The sequence below is a fragment of the Crocuta crocuta genome, unplaced genomic scaffold (genome assembly GCF_008692635.1).
Source record: "Crocuta crocuta isolate KB4526 unplaced genomic scaffold, BGI_CrCroc_1.0 scaffold127, whole genome shotgun sequence".
Taxonomy (NCBI): domain Eukaryota; kingdom Metazoa; phylum Chordata; class Mammalia; order Carnivora; family Hyaenidae; genus Crocuta; species Crocuta crocuta.
Genome location: NW_027532008.1, coordinates 10,854,259 through 10,874,603, shown reverse-complemented (window position 1 = coordinate 10,874,603; position 20,345 = coordinate 10,854,259). Strand labels below are relative to the sequence as shown.

The 20,345-nt window shown below is 56.2% G+C and overlaps 1 protein-coding gene, 1 long non-coding RNA gene and 1 pseudogene across 2 annotated transcripts in view; 1 reads left to right on the top strand and 2 right to left on the bottom strand.

Moving 5' to 3' along the window:
* PADI2 (peptidyl arginine deiminase 2) overlaps positions 1–20,345 on the bottom strand; it is a 45,002-nt gene that overhangs the window by 18,504 nt on the left and 6,153 nt on the right. The window contains exons 2-5 of the mRNA XM_077775573.1: positions 12,116–12,299; positions 11,080–11,152; positions 5,366–5,427; positions 2,300–2,530 (exon numbers count right to left, since the gene is read on the bottom strand). Coding sequence (XP_077631699.1) covers positions 2,300–2,530; positions 5,366–5,427; positions 11,080–11,152; positions 12,116–12,299 — 550 coding nt within the window. The remainder of the gene's footprint in view (positions 1–2,299; positions 2,531–5,365; positions 5,428–11,079; positions 11,153–12,115; positions 12,300–20,345) is intronic.
* Positions 5,869–9,615, top strand: LOC144241320 (uncharacterized). The gene is made up of 4 exons (XR_013338025.1): positions 5,869–5,941; positions 6,954–7,088; positions 8,706–8,833; positions 9,556–9,615. It is a non-coding gene; the product is annotated as an uncharacterized LOC144241320 (long non-coding RNA).
* LOC144241360 (small nucleolar RNA SNORA72) lies at positions 18,102–18,226 on the bottom strand (annotated as a pseudogene).

Below are 20,345 nucleotides of genomic sequence, written 5' to 3'. Positions count from 1 at the left end.
CCGGTACAGAGACAGTCTGTGGGCCGGCTACTGCGCTGAGCGCCTGACGCCTGTTTGGTCCCCACTGTGAGCAGGGACAGGAGGGTCTGTCACTGTTCCCATGTCCCAGATGAACCCAAGGCGTGGGCCTGTGGGTAGACTCGCCCAGATCCAGGGTTTGAACCTCCCAGGCTCCAGCGCGTCCTCTTGGGGCCCCTGGGCCCCCAGCCCAGCTCCCGGCCTTTGGGGGACACAGGTGACACACCACATTCATGTGACACAACCCAGTCTCACCCACAGCCGTGCTCAGATTTTCACAAAACCTGAAAACGTTTGCCCGGCAGAAAAAAAAAACTGTCACAGACGGATTATTCCCTTCCCTCCACCTGTTCTTTCCAAGAGTCCACATTTTGTGGAAAATTGTTCTGGAATCACTGCTGTGTCAGGAATGCCTCCCCCAGTCCCTTGCCCCGCAGGACAGCAGCCCAGATAAGGCAGACCCGGGAACGGAGCCTCAAGGCGCTTGTCTGCTCGGGGCCCATCTCAGATGGCAAATGTGGGGCCGCGATGTGATTATGGGGCCGGACGGCAACCCACTCCCCTTAACAAACAGGGCCCTCTCGATAACGTGCAGGTGACACTACGAGCAACTCATCCCGCGTCACGATTCAATGTCACGGTCGAGAGGCGCAGGTGGGGGCCCTGCCCCGCCGGCAGCCCCATTTGCTGTGGCAACCCTGGACCGGACGGGGTAAACATCAACATCTCCGGCCCCCTGGGGCAGCAGAGCCGGCCTGGCTCTGGGGATATTCCAACCTGCGTGAGGTCACCAACCGGGCCCAGCATGGATTGGAGGCAGGACAGGCCCTGGGCGGCAGCTGTCCACTGCTGTCCCCATTAAATCACTCCCTGCGGTGAGGGTCCAGGGCCCCCGTGACCAGCTCCTCGTGGCCACTGCCCTGGTTCTAGGGAGCCTGCCCAGAGGCGGGCTCCAGAGGTAGGGCTGGAGATCCTGGGTCCCCCAGAGCGCCGGGCACACAGGGGAAGCCCCACCCTGCATCATGGCAAATCGCAAAGCAAAATATTTTGCTGAGAGAGCTTTTTAATATATAAATCAGGTCTTGACAGTCTCTTGCTTAAAACCCTCTAATGGCTTTCCACTGCACTCAGAATAAAATCTGAGGCTTCTCTGCATGCCCTGGCTCCCGCCCAGATCGCTGACCTTGACTCCAACACATCCCCCAACTCTAGTCTTCCTTTCGCTCCTCCCACGCTCCGAGCTGGTCCATTCCTCTCTGCTTTGCATGTGCTGTTCCCTCTGCTTAGAACGCTCTTTTCTCAGCGCATGAATGGCTGGTTCCTCCTCACTGTTGATTTGGGTCTCAGCTCAAATGTCACCTGCTCAGAGAAGCCTTCCCAGACCACCGGGGCTGGCGATGCCTCACCTCTGCCCGTGATGTTCCCTGTTACTGTGTATTATTGTTCCCTACTGTGAGGACTAGGTCTGTGGCGGAAGTACGTTCCCTACCGAGCGGGGGCCCAGGGGGCCCTGTCACCATCAAGAGGAACAAGAGCTCAGTTCTGCAAGGATGCCCGGAACCTCCTTGGAGACCCTTTAGAAGTTAGAAGGCAGGTGGGGCGCCTGGGTGGCTCAGTCGGCTGAGTGTCTCACTTCCGCCCACGTTGTGATCTCATGGTTTGTGAGTTCGAGCCCCGCATTGGGCTCACTGCTGTCAGTGCAGAGCCTGCTTCGGATCCTCTGTACCCCCCTCTCTCTGTCCCTGCCCTGCTTACATACGTACACGCCTTCTTTTGAAAATAAATAAACATTAAAAAAAAAAGTTGGAGGCTGTTCTCAGCTCCAGAGAATCTGAGATGGGCAGAAAACATGCAGGGAAGTGATGGGTGGGTATTACGAAGGCTCTGGAAAAGATGGACCTCGAAAGCCCTTCCCCCGCTAGTTCGTGGGGAAGAAGGGACTCTAGGCTGTACACAGACCTGCATCGCTACCAACTCCTTTGCGGGAGGAGAGGCTTATCCCTGGGGCCTCCTGACTTCACAGGACAAGAGTGCTCCCAGTGGCNAACCCCCAACATGTGTGTTGTGGAAACTATAGAAAAGCATAAAATGTGGTTATTACCTCCAACGCCATGATCTCCTATAACCTTTTGGGAATTTCCTTCCAGTACGTTACCTGGGTGTGTGTGTACGTATAACTCCTAAAAAACATGGTTCCAGCTGAACCACATTCATGGCTTTGTCTTCTGTTTTGTGTTTTTGTTTTTGTTTTTAGCAAGAGTGGCTATTTGAATCCCCACACCCCGGGGGGCTGAGGGGCGCTCCGGCCTCCGCCTTGACCCAGCCCAGGACTGAACACCAGGGTTTGCATTGCTCCTCCCTGCCCCCCACCCCGAGCGCAGGGCCCGCTGGTACCTTCCTTGCTGTAGACCTTATTGTCGCTCAAATCCTCCTTGGGCAGCCAGGGCGTGTCTCGGTCACAGTTCACCAGCAGGATGGCCCCCTGGCCCTCAGGGCCCCAGGTCCAGGATGCCTGCATTGGCAGGGGGTCAGGTCACTGCCTTCTTGTCTACCTTCTGGTTTCCGGCGCCACTGCGGACGCACGGGCCACCGGAGACCCAGCCCCGGGCTGACAGGTGAGAGCAGCCAGCACGCGTCAGGGGGTGGGGGTGACCTGGCAGACGCGAACCCCACATCTGACGCCCGGAGAGGGTCAGCGGAAGCTCCGGAGGTTAGCTCAGGGAGGGGACGGTGGCAGAGACAGGAAGTCTGACCGGGGCCTCTATGAGTCTCGTGGCTGGTGTGCCTGTGCCTGGAGAAGGTGGAGGCAGGCGACAGAGGGAGGCCAGAGACGCGAGCAGGAGCGACGTCCTATGCTAGGCTCTCAAGTCCCTGCCGGGGATCGGGGGCGGGTGGGGGATGCCTGGAGGGACGGACACCCAGCTGTTTGCAGACATGCTGAGTGCTCCGAATGGGACCTGCAAGGTGATCCGCTCTCTATGGTGCGGCCAGGGCTGTTCTGGAACAATCTCCAACCCGATCATGTTGCCTTCCTGCTTTGAGCCCTGCCGGGGCTCCCTGTGCACTTAACAGCCCCAGTCCCTCACCGAAGGCTGCAAGGCCAGGTGAGACTGGCCAGCTCCCCTTCTGTCCNCCCGTCGGCATCCCTGTGCTCACAGCGCCGTCTGTCTCCCCTAACCTGGCCAGCCCCCCACTCCTCCTTCTCGTTGGGGCATGGCCATCAAAGGGAGCCCTTCTGATGCTCCAGTACCTTACACGTCCTTTCTGGGGATGGACTTGGGACAATTGTGATGAAATGGCTACTCACGTCACTCTGCTTACTGCGCCCCCCATAACCCCCCCCACCTTGCCCCCTTCACTGGACGGTGTGTGTCCCCAAGGCAGCGGCGGCCTTTCTGTCACGCGGCCCTGGCACCTGAGCAGGAATATCAGAGGTGCCCAACAAATACTTATGGGACAGGCGGAGGAAATGTGCAACTTCACGGGCCCAGATGGAGAAAGTCTGAGTCCATTCCGGCCCACGGGGACTGGGCGACTTCACCAAGGCCGCAGAGGTCCTTGGGGGAGACTGGATGCCACAGAGGCCTCCGTGGAGTCTACTGTCATGTGGCTTGGCCACGGATGCAGACTGGCCGTCTCCTGGCAGCTGGCTGCCTCCAGGAGGCAGGGCCGGGGTAGCGCCCATGGAGGAGCCAGGGGGGAGGGGGCTCCCTGGCAGGAGGGAGGCCGTCCCATCTGGAGACATACAGAGTCTGGGGCCGGCTGCCAGGACCTAGGCTTCTCTCTGGGCTATAATCCTTGAAATTAAAAAAAAAAAAATTTTAATGTTTTATTTATTTCTAAGAAAGAGAGAGAGACAGCATGAACAGGGGAGGGTCAGAGAGAGAGGGAGGTACAGAATCCTAAGACAGGCTCCAGGCTCTGAGCTGTCAGCACAGAGCCCAACGCGGGGCTCGAATCCACGGACCGTGAGATCATGACCAGAGCCGAAGTCAGACGCTTAACCTACTGAGCCACCCAGGCACCCCTGTAATCCTTGAAATTTTTAAGGTGCCCGTCTACATATAATTTAAAACAGGCTTTATGTTGTTTTTATAAAAGTAACATACGTCCACGGCAAAAATGTCAGGGATGTAGAAAGGGAGGAAATGGAAAATAGGAGTAAACTGCCTGGATACACACAGGGCAAAACCAGCAGAGTTGAAAAGCTGGCTTGAGGGAAAAGGACGAAGCAGAATGAAATGGGGACACATGGCTGTCTACTCAAGTTAGAAGTACCTGCGCCCCCACCACGCTGTGTATTCTATGAGGATCATGAGAATAGAGGGGCACTTGGGGGGCTCAGTTGGTTAAGCGTCTGACCCTTGGTTTCGGTTCAGGTCATGATCTCACGGTTCGTGGGTTCGAGCCCCACATCAGGCTCTGCACTGACAGTACAGAGCCTGCCTGGGATTCTCTCTCCCTCTGTCTCTCTCTCTCCCTCCGTCTGCCCCTCTCCCACTTGTGCTGTCTCTGTCTCTCTCAAAATAAAGAAAAGGAAAAAAAGAAAAGAAAAAAAGAATTGTGAGAACAGAAAGAAACACCTTGAACCCGTTAAAATGGTCCTCTGTGGGGGAGCAGGATTGGAGTGTGGAATGCAGGATCAAAGAGAATAAATGAATGAATGATGAGTGAATGCATGCATGAGTAGAACAAGAGAGGCATGGTGTGCACATCATGAAAAATAACATGCACGGGCGCCTGGGGGGCTCAGTCGGTTGCGCATCCAACTCTTGGTCTCTTGATTTCAGCTCAGGTCACGATCCTAGGGTCTTGGGGTCGAGCCCTTGCGTTGGGCTCTGAGCTAAGAGTGGAGCCTGCTTAAGATTCTCTCTCTCTCTCTCTCTCTCTCTCTCTCTCTCTCTCTGTCCCTCTGGCCCCTCCCCCACTTGCTCGCACGCTCTCTCTCTCTCTCTCTCTCCCTCTCTCCCCGTCCCTCTGGCCCCTCCCCCCACTTGCTCGTGCGCGCTCTCTCTCTCTCTCTCTCAAATGAAAAAAAACGCCTTGAATTGAGAAGGATTAATGCAACCTTTTGCTCCTGACGGTCCCCCTCATTCAGTTCTAAAATTCAAAAAAAAAAAAAAAAAAGGCACAATTGCAGGGCTGTCATTATTTCCACGAATTGGTGTTCCATCCTGTGGGTGGGGGACTGAGACTCAGGAAAGGGCTCTGTAGCCAGTGCTTTCAGGAGCTCGGCTCCCCCGTGGGCTCTGCCCTGGGTGTGCCGGGTGTGGGAGCCTACGCTGGGCCTCAGTCTCCTCATCTGTGTTTGCTGGGAGGGCTACGGGACCCATNGGTAACTAGGTACCTTTCTTGGGTTGTTCTTCTCCACCACGCCGTCCCGGTCTGCGTCCACATCCAGGGAGATCTCTGGGGACAGACACAGCGGTGAGTTGCTGAGCCTGCCAGCCCAGGTGGGGCAGGACCGGGGCCCGGAGGAAGACCCGTGCGTCACACCTGCGCTGGGTCCCTGGAAGGGGCGGGCCTCGCTGAGGTCATCTGACCCAACCCCCTGCCTCAACGCCCGCGCAGGCGCCGTTTGGGCGGGGGGCGGGATGCGCCTCACTACACACGGGTCCAGGCGCCGTGGCTCAGAGGGGCCAAGTCACCTGCCCCGGGTGAGCAGGTGCGTTAGCAGAACCGGGGCACACACCGTGTTTGGTCCGATCGGAAGCTCACGGTTTGAAAACTTTCACAGGGGCTCCTGACCGCCTTTCCCGTCCTCTGCCCCGGTGGTGCGCACACGCGCGCCTTTGTGCGCCATCTCTTCTAGAACATCCGCCTCCCGCCAGTGTTCTACTGTGGGCAGGAAACCGGGTCCCCAACCCCTCTCCATCTCAGGGTGCCCGAGAACCAGGCTGTCTGACAGAAGATTCAGGGCGAGGTCTCTGTTTATTCTTTCTCTGGGGGAAGGGGCGTTTTGTGTCCTCAGGCCCGTCCTGGGGACACATGTCATGGAAACTGCGTGGGGCAGTGAAAGGAGCCCAAGATTTAGGGTCAAGACGGTGCTGGTTCGAACCCTGCTTTTCTGCTTACAAGCTGTGTGACTTTGGGCAGGTTAGACAGCCTCTCTGAGCCCTCATTTCTTTACCTGCAAAATGGGGCCCTTTCTAGTAAGAGGAGGTGTACTAATCGCAACAGTAGAGGCACGACGGACATTTCGAGCTGGATGCCTTGTTGCGGGACCGTCCTGTGCACCGGGGGACGTTTAACAGCATCCTTGGCCTCCACCTGCTGGATGCCAGGAACATCCCCCAATTTCAGCCATGAAAATGTCCCCAGATATTGCCAAATGGCCCCCGAGTTAGAGACTAATGGGGTGGGGGGGGCAGGGGAGTTGTCCCAATATGAAGGGAGTGTCACATAATGGGGTGAACCAGTCCGGATCCTGGAAGTGCCCATGGGCTCGGCCTCACGCTGAGCATGACTTGGACAGAGGCGGGAGCTGGGTGGGAATGAAGGCATTCCTGGTCTGTCCCCTTGGCAGGCAGGCTCTCTCCCTGGCTCGTGGGGAGGAGGGTCCTGGCCCAGGACACTGGACACTGATGTCACCTTTCCTGAGGCAGCTCACCCCGGGGATTACAAGTCTTCCCTTTGCCCAGAGCCCGGTTCCCTGAATGTGGTCTTTCTGGGTCTAGAAGGAGGCAGGGCAGGGGAAGCTCTGAGGGTGCTTGGTCCTTGGGACAGGCAGCACCCCAGGGTCCCCACCTCTGCCTCCCTAGNGGGGGCGTTCAGGGCCCAGCGCCTGCCCTGGAGTCCTCAGTCCCGTGGCGTATATGTTACTGTTGCCGTTGTACAGGTGAGCGGACCCAGCCTCAGAGATAACCTGGAGGCTGGCGCAGGGTAAGGATGCTAGGGACAAAGTGGTGCAGGGGGTAAAGTGTTTTGTCTCCCAGACCTCCGTGAACGGTCCAGCTGGACACGCCCCAGTCAGCGCTGCCTTTCGGGGAGGTCGGCTTCCCGGAGCTCCGCCCCCGAGAACCAGCCACAGGCCCGGCCTCCTTCCGGAATCCCTCTCTTTGCTTTTCAAGGTAACAATCTGTGTGTGTGTGTGTGTGTGTGTGTGTGTACGCACCGGTTCCCTGTGCCAGAGGCAGAGGGCGTGCCACGCAGGGAGGCGTTATCACTCACCCTGCCACCCCCACCCACCATACAGATGAGAAAACCGAGGCACCCGGCAGGGCAGTGACCATGATGTCCTCAGACAGTGCAGAACCCGGCATCCCTCTTGGGCCTCCGACGCCAGACCCCTGGCCCTGGTCTGTTTCCTCCACTGGCTCAGCCCGATCTCCTCCTTGGGCTGTTTCTGAAACCCAATTCCGCCTTCAAAGACCCAAGACTTGCTCCCCTTGAGGTCATTCCCAGAGCGGCTGGCCACGCCCCCACCCTGGCAGCCCTGGGGCTTTCATCTCGGGGTCAGGGTGGCGCCCCACCATGGCGGTGGTGGGTCCATGAGAGCAGCGGATCACAGGAGAGAAGTGATGAGGCACCTAACTGTGGCTTACCTGATGGCAAATTCCTGAAGTTAAAACTGTTTATCGATGTCCTATTTGCACATAATGCGAAAAATGCAAGTAGCACCAAACAGCTTCTGAAGAAAAACAGCCGTTTCCTGTCTACCCCATCCCCTCACCTGCCTGAGGCAATCTCCGTAATATGCTTTGTGCCTCTTCCTTGATCAGTTAGCATCAGACTGTCTCACTGACTTCCTGTTAGAATATTCAGGCATCCCAGGCCCCCTTATCACCCCCACTTATCACCCGCCTCCCAACCCGAGGACTTCTCTCCTTCAAAGCTTCCTCCAAAGTCCAATTTAACTAGATTCTGATGGGATGATCCTTGTAGGGACAGAGAATAGTCCTCTCATGACCCACCCAGAGAGCTCTGCCCTCTTGAGATAGCTCTGTCTTCCCCTGAGGGCGGGGTGGGGGGAGGAGAAGAGAGGACATCTGTTTCGGGGCGTCTAATCTTCAGACGACATTTCCCAGAGGCTCTGAATCCCACCTCAGCTCCCCAGAATAGCCCCAAGGTGTCAGGTGGCACCTGGGGTGTGGGGCAGATTTATGGGAAATGTCACTGGGACGGGGTTCAAGGTAGTCTGCCCCGAGAATCTAGACACTGAGGCTGCAGGCTTGACACAGAGGCATAAGCATCTTGGCAGGGCCCTGGCCCCCGTGGCAAGTGGCTGGGTGCCCGGCCTTGTTATGTAACTGGGCAGCCCGGGGTGCGGTGGGGAAGAAGGGCTTTCTCCCCCACAGCCAACTAGGGCAGTCATCCTAGGCCCTGGGTAAGGGGCACAAGGAATGAGGTCCTTAGGTTGATGCTAAAACTTAAATCCTGTTGCCAGGACAACAGCAAGGAGGAGCCCATTCTTCCTCTCCTGTCCCTCCCCTCCCACATTCCCCTTAAAGGTGTGTGTGTGTGTGTGTGTGTGTGTGTGTGTGTGTGTGTGTTTGCTAATCAGCCCTATCTGGGGTCTTGAAGACCCTTGGGGACCACGGGGCCCCGAAGCCTTCATTCTACAGCTGGGAAGACGTGAAGCTAGAGGGGTGGGCTACTTGGTAAGGTCACATAGCAAGTCCTCGGCGGGACCGGGAGCCGAGACCTGGTTTGGCCAACAGCGCCATGGGTTTATTTCCAAATCGCAGGGGGAAAACTGAGGGACAATAAGGATCTTCAGCTTGGCCCAGGCAGAGCGAAAGTGTGGCTCCCGCTAAGCAGAGGGAGAAAAAGTCCCGAGTGAGCATCTTTGCACACACCATCCCATCGGATTCCTGTGAGCACAGCGCGCGGTGAACCCCACTGGGCAGTGAGAACCCAGAGGCTTGGGGGGGGGTGGTGACGGTCCCAATGCAGCTGAAGGGGTAGAGCCAGAACTTAGACTTATTTCTGTCTACTCCACAACCAGGGCTCTCTCTGCTCAGCGCGGGCTCAGGACAGAACTAGGGTTCAATGGGGGGCACCTGGGTGGCTCAGTGGGTTAAGCATCCGACTTCAGCCCAGGTCATGATCTCGTGGTTTGTGAGCTCGAGCCCCACATCGGGCTCTGTGCTGACAGCGCAGAGCCTGCCTGGGACTCTCTCCTTCTCCTGCTCTCTGCCCCTCCTGCACCTGCTCTCTCCATCCCTCTCTCTCAAAATAAATAAACTTAAAAAAAAAGAAAAAAGAACTAGGGTTCAATGGACTCAGATCTGTCCCTGGAGGGAGGGAGTCCCACCATGAGGGGATCTTTGGGGTGTTTCTGCCTCTAAGGTACCACCCCTGGGTGATTACTCAGGACCTGGGGCTCAAGGCTCCTGTGGTAGATTCCCCAGGGAAGACAAGACCTAGAGAGTCAGACAGACCAGTGGGCCCCAAGGGGAACCGATTTCCTCCAGGGTCCCTGGTGGAACGGGAAACATAAGTTCAATGCGTGAGTTTTTCCACAAAACTTAAGTTCTGCAATGTGAGTGACTTAAGTGACTTTTAGTCTGAAATCATGCCCCGCCTACGTTTCAGTCATGACAATGTTAAAAATGGCCCTGAGCTTCTGATACCATGGCCACCAGCCGCAGGCGGCTACTGAGCAGGTAAATGTGGCAAATCTGATTTGAGATGTGCTCTGGGGACACAGTCTGGGTATGAAAGTGAACATAAACTAGCTTGCTGATTTTCTTTTTCAAATATATTGGTATCGTGTCAAAACGATAATGCTGTGATAATTGATGGTGAATTATTTTATTGGCGTCTTTTCTTTTTGTCCAAGCACCTAAATGGTCAGGCTTAGGGGCGCCTGGGTGGCTCAAGTCAGTTAACTGTCCGACTTCGGCTCAGGACATGATCTCGCCATTCCTGAGTTCAAGCCCCGCGTTGGGCTCTGTACTGATGGCTCGGAGCCTGGCGCCTGCTTCTGATTCTGTCTCCCTCTCTCTCTCTCTGCCCCTTCCCTGCTCATGCTCTCTCTCTCTCTCTCTCTCTCTCAAAAGTAAACATTACAAAACATTTAAATGGTCAGGCTTATTATTTGGGGTGGGGGGTGCGCATCTTCCTGGTCTGTGGAATCTACTACCTGGAAGTGTAGTTAGTATGTTCTGGGGTCCCAGCCCTGATGTTCCTTCTCTGTACAAGCTTCAGGGTCTTTTAGTGGAGAGGGGGGCCCAGTCCTGCTTCCTCCCGGGGAATTGCCATGAGCCGTGTCTCCCTTGCTTCGGTGGAAGTCCCGCGAATGGCACGGTCAGCCCCTGGGACCACCCCCGTTGGGCAGGCCTCCGGCTGCTGCCCTTCCTGCTTTGTCGCCAGGCGGCCCAGTCCCTGGGGGATTAGGTTACTCAGGGCCAGTCATCTGAGACAACCTCACGTGCACAAACCTGCCGGCTCTCCACTGCACCCGGGGAGGGGAGGAGGGGGGAGTTTGGCACCTGTTTCCCAGGGCCCCCGGAGGGTGTCCCGAGGACCCCACCCCAGGGCTGGGCTCTCCCTCAACTGAAGAACTGAAGAGGACCCCCGTGCATGTGGCCCGGCGCCCAGGCAGGCGAGTGCTGTGTGGCTGGGAAGGCGCTGGGAGGGGAACAATCCTGAGCCCTGGGCTCAACCTGCTATGGAGCTGCTGTGTGACTTCGAACGAGCTCCCTACCCTCTCTGGGCCTTACTGTGCCAAATGCCAAATACAGGGCTTGGACTGGGTGAGTCAAGGACTCAGGCATCTGTGTGTTCTCAGGGCTGGGTCCAGGGAGGGCAAGAGGGTGGCTGGGATAATCAGGAACAGAGCAAACTTTGTAGACAGGCCACTTCCCTCACTACACTCCTCCAGGCTGCAGGGCAGAGGCCAGGGAGGAACACATTTTGCCCTTTCTTCTCAACCAACATTGGGGTGAGGTGCTGGCAGCCCAGGGCCTGCCTCCTCCTGCAGGATGTCCCCCAACGCACACAGAAGGGCCTGGGTGCCCGTGGCATCACTTCTCGGGCCTGCGTGATTCAGAGGAAGTTCCGAGTGCTAGGTCTGCGAGGCCGCAAAGGCACGGAGTCACAGCCACACCCACTTACCAATGGCCGTGAGGAAGAGCCCCGCCTGGTCGATGGGCATGCTCCCCTCCTCCTCATAGTAGTTGACGGTGACCTTGGCAGGAAGGGGCGCATCGGGAGGAAGAGAAGAGCAGATGTCACAGATCACAGGCAGGGAAATCTGCAGCTACCTCCTTCCCTGACTCACCTCGTAGCTTGTCCAGCTGATTTTCTCCCTGAACATCTAAGCTGTCTCCTCCAGGAAGCATTCCTGGGCTGGTGGGCTGCTTCTCTCAAATTATCCAACTAGGCAGGGGACTCCCCTCCTCTCAGAGGGCATCCAGGGTGCTGACTGCTTACCCTGGTGCATTCTGCTGCCTGCGGGGGGTAGGGGGCCTGGGTCTCACATGGTTTATGACTGGCTCCTTTAGTTACTGGGGCACGGGGCTGAGGTTGTTTCCTTTGAATAACGCCCAGTGCTATCACTGCCATGAGGCACATGGCAAGGTTCATAATCAAAGAACCCAGCAAAGAGACATCTGGTCCCAGCTTGACCACTTGGGCTAATCACCCTGCTGCATGGGCCCCCAGCCCCCCATTCAGTAATGCTGAGACCAAGGACTTTAGGGGGGTACCTTCCAGTGATTCTAACATATCACTCGGCAGCCTACAGCGTTAACCTTCCACGAAGCCATCATTCCACGGTCTGGCACGGAGCTTCTGCAACGGTAGCCACCAGCCACAGGTGGGCACCGAGTGCGTAAATGGGGCAAATGCGATTTGAGATGTGCTGTGTGGCATGGACTTGGTACGAAAAAGAACGTGTGCCAGCTCACTAATTTATTGTTATGTATCATGTCAAAACGATAGTATTGTGATCTATGGAGTTAAGGAAAACACACTGTGAAAAAATTAAGCCCACCTGTTTCTTTCTGCTCATTCAGTGTGGCCACTAGAATAGTGGCAGTGATGTGTGCATGGCTCGAATTCGGTCTGTACTGGGCGGCACTGGTCTAGCTCGGCCCCTGGGTCCCGCCACCCCCAGAGGACTCCCCCCATGCCTCCCACGCCGTGGTACCTTGTCACTGCTGGCCTCGGTGCTCGCCTGGCTCATGGTGACCCGCAGTGTGGTGCTGGGCGACAGAAGCCAGCGCTGTTTGCCATTGGTGGCCACCTCCTCAGCCTGCCCGTCACGCACCACCTCTACCCGCACGCGCTCTGAGTGCTTCAGGCTGAAGGTATGGGCCTCGGCCGGGGCCGCGCTGCAGGGAGAGAGGAGAGCAGGTCAGAGGAGGCCATCCCTAGGCAGGTGGGACAAGGGGCTTCAGAAAAAGACTCCTGGGGGGAGGCAAGGTGGCAAGGGCGCTTCTGGGCCTGGGGGCCCCCAAGGGACCCAGCTGCACTACCATCACCTGGTTGTGAGAAGGGCCCTTGGTAGAAACATACATTCCCTGGGCCTGTCTTGTGCCCACTGAGTCAGAACATTCGAGGCTGGGGCCTGCGGATCTGAATCCTCAATGGCTTCCTCATGCTTCCGATGGGCAGCCACGTGGTACCTTACTGGTGCAGGCAGGAGGCCCAGACCAAGGAATGAACTTGCTCCAAAGGCAGCGCCCGCCCCCCACCCCGTGTCTGAGCTGCAGGCAGAACTTGGTTGAAAGGCGTCAGAGCGGCAGGCGCCCACGTGCCGGGTCTGCCCAGGGAAGGAGCCTGGGACTTGGGTCCTGGAGGGNCGGGGGGGGGGGGGGGGGGGAGGTGTCATTCCTCGGGGTTCTGGAGCGTTTTCTAGGAAAAGCTGATACACTTGGAATTCTTGAGAAGCCATGAAGATTTCAGGCCAGGAAGCGAACTGGTCTGATCTGGTTGCTAGGCAGGTTCGTGTCCCCAACACAAATTCACATGTTGAACCCTTTGTCCGCAACACGACTGTATTTGAAGATAAGGCGTTTGGAAGATAATTAAAGTGACATGAGGTCATGAGCACGAGGTCCTGTCTGCTAGGACTGGCCGCCTCAGAAGAAGGGGAAGAGAGGTCTTTCTCTGTCCCACGCACTGGGGAAGGCCGTGGGAGCTCACAGCAGCCACCTGCCAGCCAGGAAGTGTCCCCACCCCGCCCCGCCCCCGCTGGCCTCTGATCTCAAACTTCCAGCCTCCAGGGCGGGGGGAAAGAATTGCCTGTTTTTAAGCCCGCCGGCCCACGGCATTTTGTTACTGCCTAAGACACTGGTTTAAGGGGAGGTGACAAGAAGGACTGGGAGACAGGGAGGAAGGCGCCCAGGGTGGACGGTTTTGCTAAATCCAGCCCCCAACGTTACCAGAGGCTAAGAGGGCTCGGAGGGATTTAGGCGGGATTCTCGTGGGATTTGGGACTAAGACATAGATGTAAGTGTCAGCCTCGCAGGCGCATCTGCTGTCCAGAGGGCCTGGCGCTCCCGGGTTCCCGAACTGTTCTCCACTATGGTCGGGCCTCAGAATCATCAGGCGGTGCAGTCTAAATCCTCAGGGGTTTTTTTTTTCAAGGCTAGAGATTTGTGGATCCTCTCCCCGGAGAGTCTGGCTGGCAGAGGGGAGGTCTGGCTGAGGCAGCTGCCGGCGCGAGCAGTGGCCAGAGGCTGGATGAGAGGTTTGGGCCAGAGGTTCTCAGAGCTCGGCAGCCTCACCTGGAGGACTCGTCTAAATGCAGATTGCTGGGCCCTCCTCAGAGTTTCAGATTCAGTAGCTCTGGAGTGCTGAGAATTTGCATTTCTACCTTTCCTTCCTTCCTCCCTCCCTTCCTTCCTCTCTTCCTTCCTTTTCTTTCTTGAGAGAGGGAGGGCACAAGTGAGCAATGGGCAGAGAGAGAATCCCAGGAGGGGCAGAGGCAGAGGGAGAGGGAGAGAGAGAAAGAAGCGGGGCTCCTCTGAAGCGGGACTCGAACTCATAAACCATGAAATCACGACTTGAGCCAAAGTCAGTTGCTTCACGGCTGAGCCACCCAGTTGCCCTGCGTTTCTACCGTTTCTGAGACCTGTTGGTGATGCTGGTCCAGGGCTACACGGGTCTAGAGAAACAGTGGTCTATACGCTAGGCAGTGCTGTCTGGTGGTTAGAGCCCTGGAGAGGCCAAGGTCGTGAGTGTGAGTCTGTAGAGGGCACCGGGCAGCGTGTCTCTGAGCCAGGCCATGGACTGAAGGCTGCTGGCAAAGACCCCTGGTCGGGGGCACAGCGGGAGAGAGCAGGTCAGGGTCTGGCAGCCCGTGCCCGGGGCTGGGGAAGGAGCTTGGACAAGAAGCTCTGAGGCCACCCTGTTTCTTGTCCATCTGCCCCCTTCTAAACTCCTCAGCCCATCTCGGGGCCACCGGGCTGATCTGAGGCTGGACACTTGTTGGCAGAGGTCTGCTGTCCTCTGTCCACACCCCTCATTAGGAGAAGCGGAGTCACAACGAAAACCTGGGTTGGGGAGTCCACTTGCTTAACACACATTGGGTTTGAGCCTAATTTTGCCACTGAGTTGCTGGGGGAGACATGGGTGTGTCCCATGGGCCTTCTGAGTGTCCATCTCCCGACCCAGAAGGGACTCACCCACCTCTCCTGTCCCACGGGCTTTGTCTGTCATCCGTCACAGGGCAGGAGCTGTTTGTCATCCATACCAGGGCTTTGGCCACGGGGTACCTGTTCTGACCATGCGCCCCCGAGGGCAGGGACTGGCCTCCCCCACCCCCCCTCCTTCAGAGACCAGCGCAGGGCTGGGCACATCACACACACCCCAGCAAAGAGGGTAGAGCTGAGCAGGACAGAGGTGAGCCTTCTAGAAGTGCCAGGAGGCATCGTCCTAAGGGCATGTGGGTAAGGTGGCTGTTAGGTGGCATGTGGACGCATAGCTGAAAAGAAGATTCATGTATTTATTAAATATGTTATCCTTTTATAGCAATTGATAAAGGATTGCCATGTATGGGAATAACATAAGCTCTCTATTTATTTTTATTAAAACATTTTTAAAGTTTATTTATTTATTTTGAGAGAGATAACACGAGAGAGAGAGAGAGAGGGAGAGAGAGAGAGAGAGAGAGAGAATCTCAAGTAGAGCCTGAGCTGTCAGCACAGAGCCCAACTTGGGGCTCAAACGCCCGTGAGATCATGACCTGAGCCAACACCAAGAGTCCGACACTTCACTGACCAAGCCACCCAGGCACCCCTATTTACTCATTTTTTAAAATAACCCCCATGACCTTGTGATCAAGAGTCGCATGCTCTGCCCACTGAGTCAGCCAGACGCCCTTTGCAAGATCTCCATTTAAGATAAAGTCGGGGCGCCTGGGTGGCTCAGTCAGTTGAGCGTCCAGTTTTTGATCTCAGCGCAGGTCCTGATCTCATAATTTGTGAGTTCAAGCCCCGTATCAGGTTCATCTCCTCTCTCTCTGCCCCTTCCCTGCTCAAACTCTCTCTCTCTCTCGTTCTCAAAATAAGGAAATAAACTTAAAAAACTAAATCAAGTTATAAAATGTGAGTTGATGTAAAGAAAAATGTTAATAGTACTACAGGTAGAATATGGTTTGGGGAAAAATCACGCGTCTGAGCAATTGTGGTCTCAGGTCAGGAAAATATTTCTCCAGCGCAAGTCCCCGCTTTGACCATCAACTTGCTGGATGGCTGGGCAAGGCCCTTTTCCTCTGTTTCACCAAATAGAAAATGGGAGCGTGAGGGGCGCCTGGGTGGCTTAGTCGGTTAAGCGTCCGACTTTCGCTTGGGTCATGATCTCGCGGTTCGTGGGTTCGAGCCCCGCGTCGGGCTCTGTGCTGACTGCCAGCTCAGAGCCTGGAGCCTGTTTCAGTCTGTGACTCCCTCTCTCTCTCTGACCCTCCCCTGCTCACGCTGTCTCTCTCTCCTAGAAATAAAAAAAAAATTAAAAAAAAAAAAAAGAAAATGGGAGCGTGACCCCAGCGGGAGGTGCTGGCATCTGAGGGGCCCAGAGGTGGGCAGGCTCTGCACCAAGGGGTGAGGAGGGGGGCCCTGAGAAGCTGGGGGTCTCTCGGCTGGGTCCCCACCTCTGTTTATGCAGAACCACTATGATTTCATCTGGTTTTATACATTGGGTTTCTGCACACAGTGCTATTCAGAAAAAAAATGCTTTACAAACTCAAAGTGCAGGGTGAGTTTTAAGGACCCGACTCTGACACTTGCTGCTCTAAGTGATGCTTTCTGCCACCTTCGTTCCTCTGGGCCAGTGAGAAACTGGAGGCGGCCCAGGGGGTTAACGCCGTGCCCAGGGCCCCACACCCTCCTACCCCAGCACCAGCCCTGCTCTGGGCTGAGCAAACAGCTATTCTTGGAGCAGCTCTGGCAGAAGCGACAAAGGCACAATTGTCCCCTGTGAATCCTGTTGGCTGCCTCCCTCTCCAGGAAGAACCAGCCTCTCCACCCCCCCCCCCAGAAACCCGAGAACCAGGGGCTGTGGGCACCTTGATTGTCCCTGGAGGCTGCAGCGAGGGGCCCGGGATGGTCTCGAGGGAGAGAGTGGGGATACTGGTGGTGGCCATGACCTCCCGCCTATGGGAAGGAAGCTAAAGATCGCGTGCCCAGGACAGGCTGCGGTCACTGTGCCCACATCTGCTCTGCTCACCATCGTATCCCAGTGCCTAGGACAGAGCCACGCTCCATATAGACTTTGGGAATAAATGAATGAATGAACTCACCCTTCTCGGTTCCCAAACTGTATTACCAGAGGGATTAAAAAAAAATTAAAATCAGGTTACTTGCCTGCTTGCAAAGATTCCGTGGCTCCTTGGTGCCGGCTGATACAACAAAAGCCAAATTCTTTGAGCTGTTATCCATCCAGTGACGTTTAGCCACTGGGTCTCGCTTGGCCGTCCAGCCTCACTCCCCGCTACGCCTCCACCCTCTCAAGCCTGCTCTGTCTCAGGGCACAGGGCACTTTGCAAATGCAGTTCCTTCCACCCTACTTTTCCCTGACTTCTCTGCTGGGCAGCTGACAATCCCTCCTTGAGGACCCAATGCATCGACTTATTGCCATGTTTTCTTTTCCCTTGTGGCTGTTAGCTCCTTGAAGGGAGCCCGGTTGTCTTTTTCTGTGTTGGCACATGGCTCAGTCTGGGGACACAGTATTTGCTGACGGCAGGGTTGGCAGAGGGGGGCTCGCTTATGTGGTTACTCATGCCCTCAACACACACTGGCTGGTTACCAACAACGGGCCAGGCATGGTTCTGGGTACCGGGGGTAGGTTGGCAAGAAAGAGAACATGTCCACTGTGCCCACGGAGCCCATGTTCTGGTGGAAGAGAAAGACTTTCAGTGCACTGGGCAGCCGATGAGGTGGCTTCAGCTGTAAGAATGCTCTAACGTACAAGTATAGGGTGTCATGAAGCCCTGGCGTGCAGGTCAAGGAGGGCTTCCTGGAGGAAGTGGTATTGGAGCTGCACTCTAACCCTATACTCTGAAGGACTGCAACAATCAACTAGACCAGGGTGCCTGGGTGGTTTAATCGGTTAAGCATCTGATTTCGGCTCAGGTCTTGATCTCACGGTTCATCACGGTTCATGAGATCGAGCCCACACTGGGCTCTGCACTGACAGCGTGGAGCCTGCTTGGAATCCTTCCTCTCTCTCTGCCCACCCCCCAGTCTGCTTGTGCTCTCTCTCTCTCTCTCTCTCTCAAAATAAATAAATAAACTTAAAAATTTTAACTAGACCAGTGGGTCTGAAGTTTGGAGCGTGCATCAGCATTATCTGAAGGGCCTGTTAAAATGCAGCTTACTAGCCCATCCTGTCTCTGGCTCAGCAGATCTGGGACGGAGCCTGAGAAACTGCATTTCTTTTTCTCCCCCAAACTTATGGAGGGACAACTGACAAATATCATTGTATATGTATTCAACGTGTCCGACATGATGATTTGCTACACATACGCATTGTGGGTTGAAACTGTGTTTCTTTCTTTTCTTCATTTTGTAAGTCATTTAATGGCAAATTAAGTGTGATCTTCAAAAGGTATTAATGGCCAATGTGCTACCATTTCTGGAGGTTAATCGGATACCTAGGACAGCAGACCCCTCCCACCCGAGAGGCAACTGGTAGTTTATCACCAGCATTTGCAAAATCAGAACTAGGGAAGGGACAGGAGTCTGGTGACACACACATGGTCTCAATATAGCCAATGGTTAGCCTGGAAACTGCCTTTCTAACAAGTTCCCAGCTGCTGCTGCTGCTGCTGGTCCAGGGACCACAGCTTAAGAACCAAAGATTTGGACACAGGGAGGAGGAAGAGGGGCATGGGTGGCCTGGGTGGTGACTGGAATGGACGTTAGCCTAGAGCGTTGGGGAAACCAGAGGGAGATCAGTGTGGCTGCAGTCTGTGAGCACAGGGGAGGGGGGTGGCGGGAGGGGGGGACCTAGCTGGTGGCGAGGAGCTGGCCTTTCCCCCCTGTGGGCACTGATGGCTTCTAGGTTGGGGTGACATGATCATTTTTGCGCTATGGACAGATCGCCCAGGGTGCAGAGCAGGGAATGCGTTTCACAAGAGCCATAGTGGAAGTGAGGGGGGCCCAGCGAGGGAGTGACTGCCGCTGTCCAGGTGCATCATGATGGTGGCGTGGGACAAGGCGGTGGCCGTGGACATGGGGAGACACGGCTGGTGTCAAACAGAGGAAAGCGGAGCAAGCCTGGGATGCGGTGCCAGATGTCAAAGAGGGAGGTTTACTGAGCCCGGCCCCACGAGTGTTTTATTATGGCCTCTGACAAGCCGGTCAGCCTCTCCGATCTTCACTCCGTCAGTGGGAAGGGTCACCAGCTTGGCCTCGTGGGGCTGGGGTGCCCATTCACCCCTAGGCGTGAGGGCACGGCTTGCCTGCTACCGCCTGGCAGCTGACACTCTGGGCTTATCCACCTGTCCCCGGTCTCGTTAACACTGGGCGGGCATCACCCCACAGCGAGCCCGGCTCCTGGTGATCTGAACGTGACACCCTGCGGTGTCTCTGCACGGGTCTCTGCAGGAGCCTGAGGGGGCCCGTGGGTGCCAACTTGGCATGCGACCCCATGGCAAGCACCCTCAAGGAGAGGGATGGGGGGAGGAAGGCAAAGCATCAAGCTGGCGCAATGGGGGCTGGGGACAGGGATGGCGCAATGGGGGCCCCCTTCTGTGCCTGGTGACCTTGGCAGCCTCTCTCAGCAGGCACTGGTGCTTCCAGCTGCCCCTCTCCTTTGGGCAGAAACCATCTCATCCGTGGTCACTCCCTCCCCAGACACCTTCAATGCCTCCCACTGCCTATTTAACAAAGTCTAACGTCTGAGCCTGGCAGTCGAAGCCCTGGCTTGAGCTCACGGACTCTCTAGCCTTACACTCCAGGCTACAGAGTCGATGCCCTTTCTGCCCCTGTGTGCCCTGCCAGGTACCTGCTTCTACATGGCATGTCCTGGTCACGCTGTGCACCCTGTCCACCCTTCAGCTTGGTTGCCTCCTCCTCCAGCAAGTCTTCCCTGATGCCATCGGCCAGGATTCCTCCCTCCCCTCCCTTTGTTGGTGCTTCAAATGGCACTTAGAACAAATGCTCACCATTTTTTCCCATGAGTAGTATGGCTGCTGTGAGGCCATAGCTCATTATTGTTCTGTTGTTCTACCAATATGACACTAAGCCCAATGTTTTTTCACGATAGTGACTTACAGAGTATGTGTTATGTGCCAGGCACTGTTCCAAGCCCTTGGCTCGCATGACCTCGGTCCATCCTTCTGACACCCCATGAGGTCTGTGTCAATTATCATCCCATTTTACAGATGAGCGTGTTGGGACCCGTGGAGGGTGAGCACATGCTCTGAGCCTCAGGGACGGTGTCGGCAGAGTGTGAGGTAAATTCAAGCTCTCAGACCTCTGGGTGGAGGAGCCATAGGTTATGGTCTTTCCCTAAAGGTCCTCTAGCGGAGGGGGATGGGGGAATGCCAGGCTTGGCTCAGGACCAGGGCAAACGAGAATGAGAAGCCCTTAGGGACCCTCTAGAGCTCCCTGCTTATTTTGTAGGTGGGGTCAGGGGCCCAGACAAGGGACACCGAAGGCTTGGGTGAGTGACCTAGACAGTCCAAGCCCCTGGCCGTGGGGTCTGGCACTAGGCAGGCGGAGCTGCCTCTGAAAACCAGCCTCCCCTACGATCTAACAGGCGTGTCTGTCCAGCTGGGGCGGGGGAGGGGGGGGGACACGGAGGTGAGCCCTTGTCACCGTGCTCCCAACCTGATGCAGGGTCCCGTGGGCAAGGGGAGAAGGCTCTCAGGGACCCCAGCTATGCAAGCCGGGCTGGACACACAGGGTACCAGGTCTTCCTTAGAACGCAGC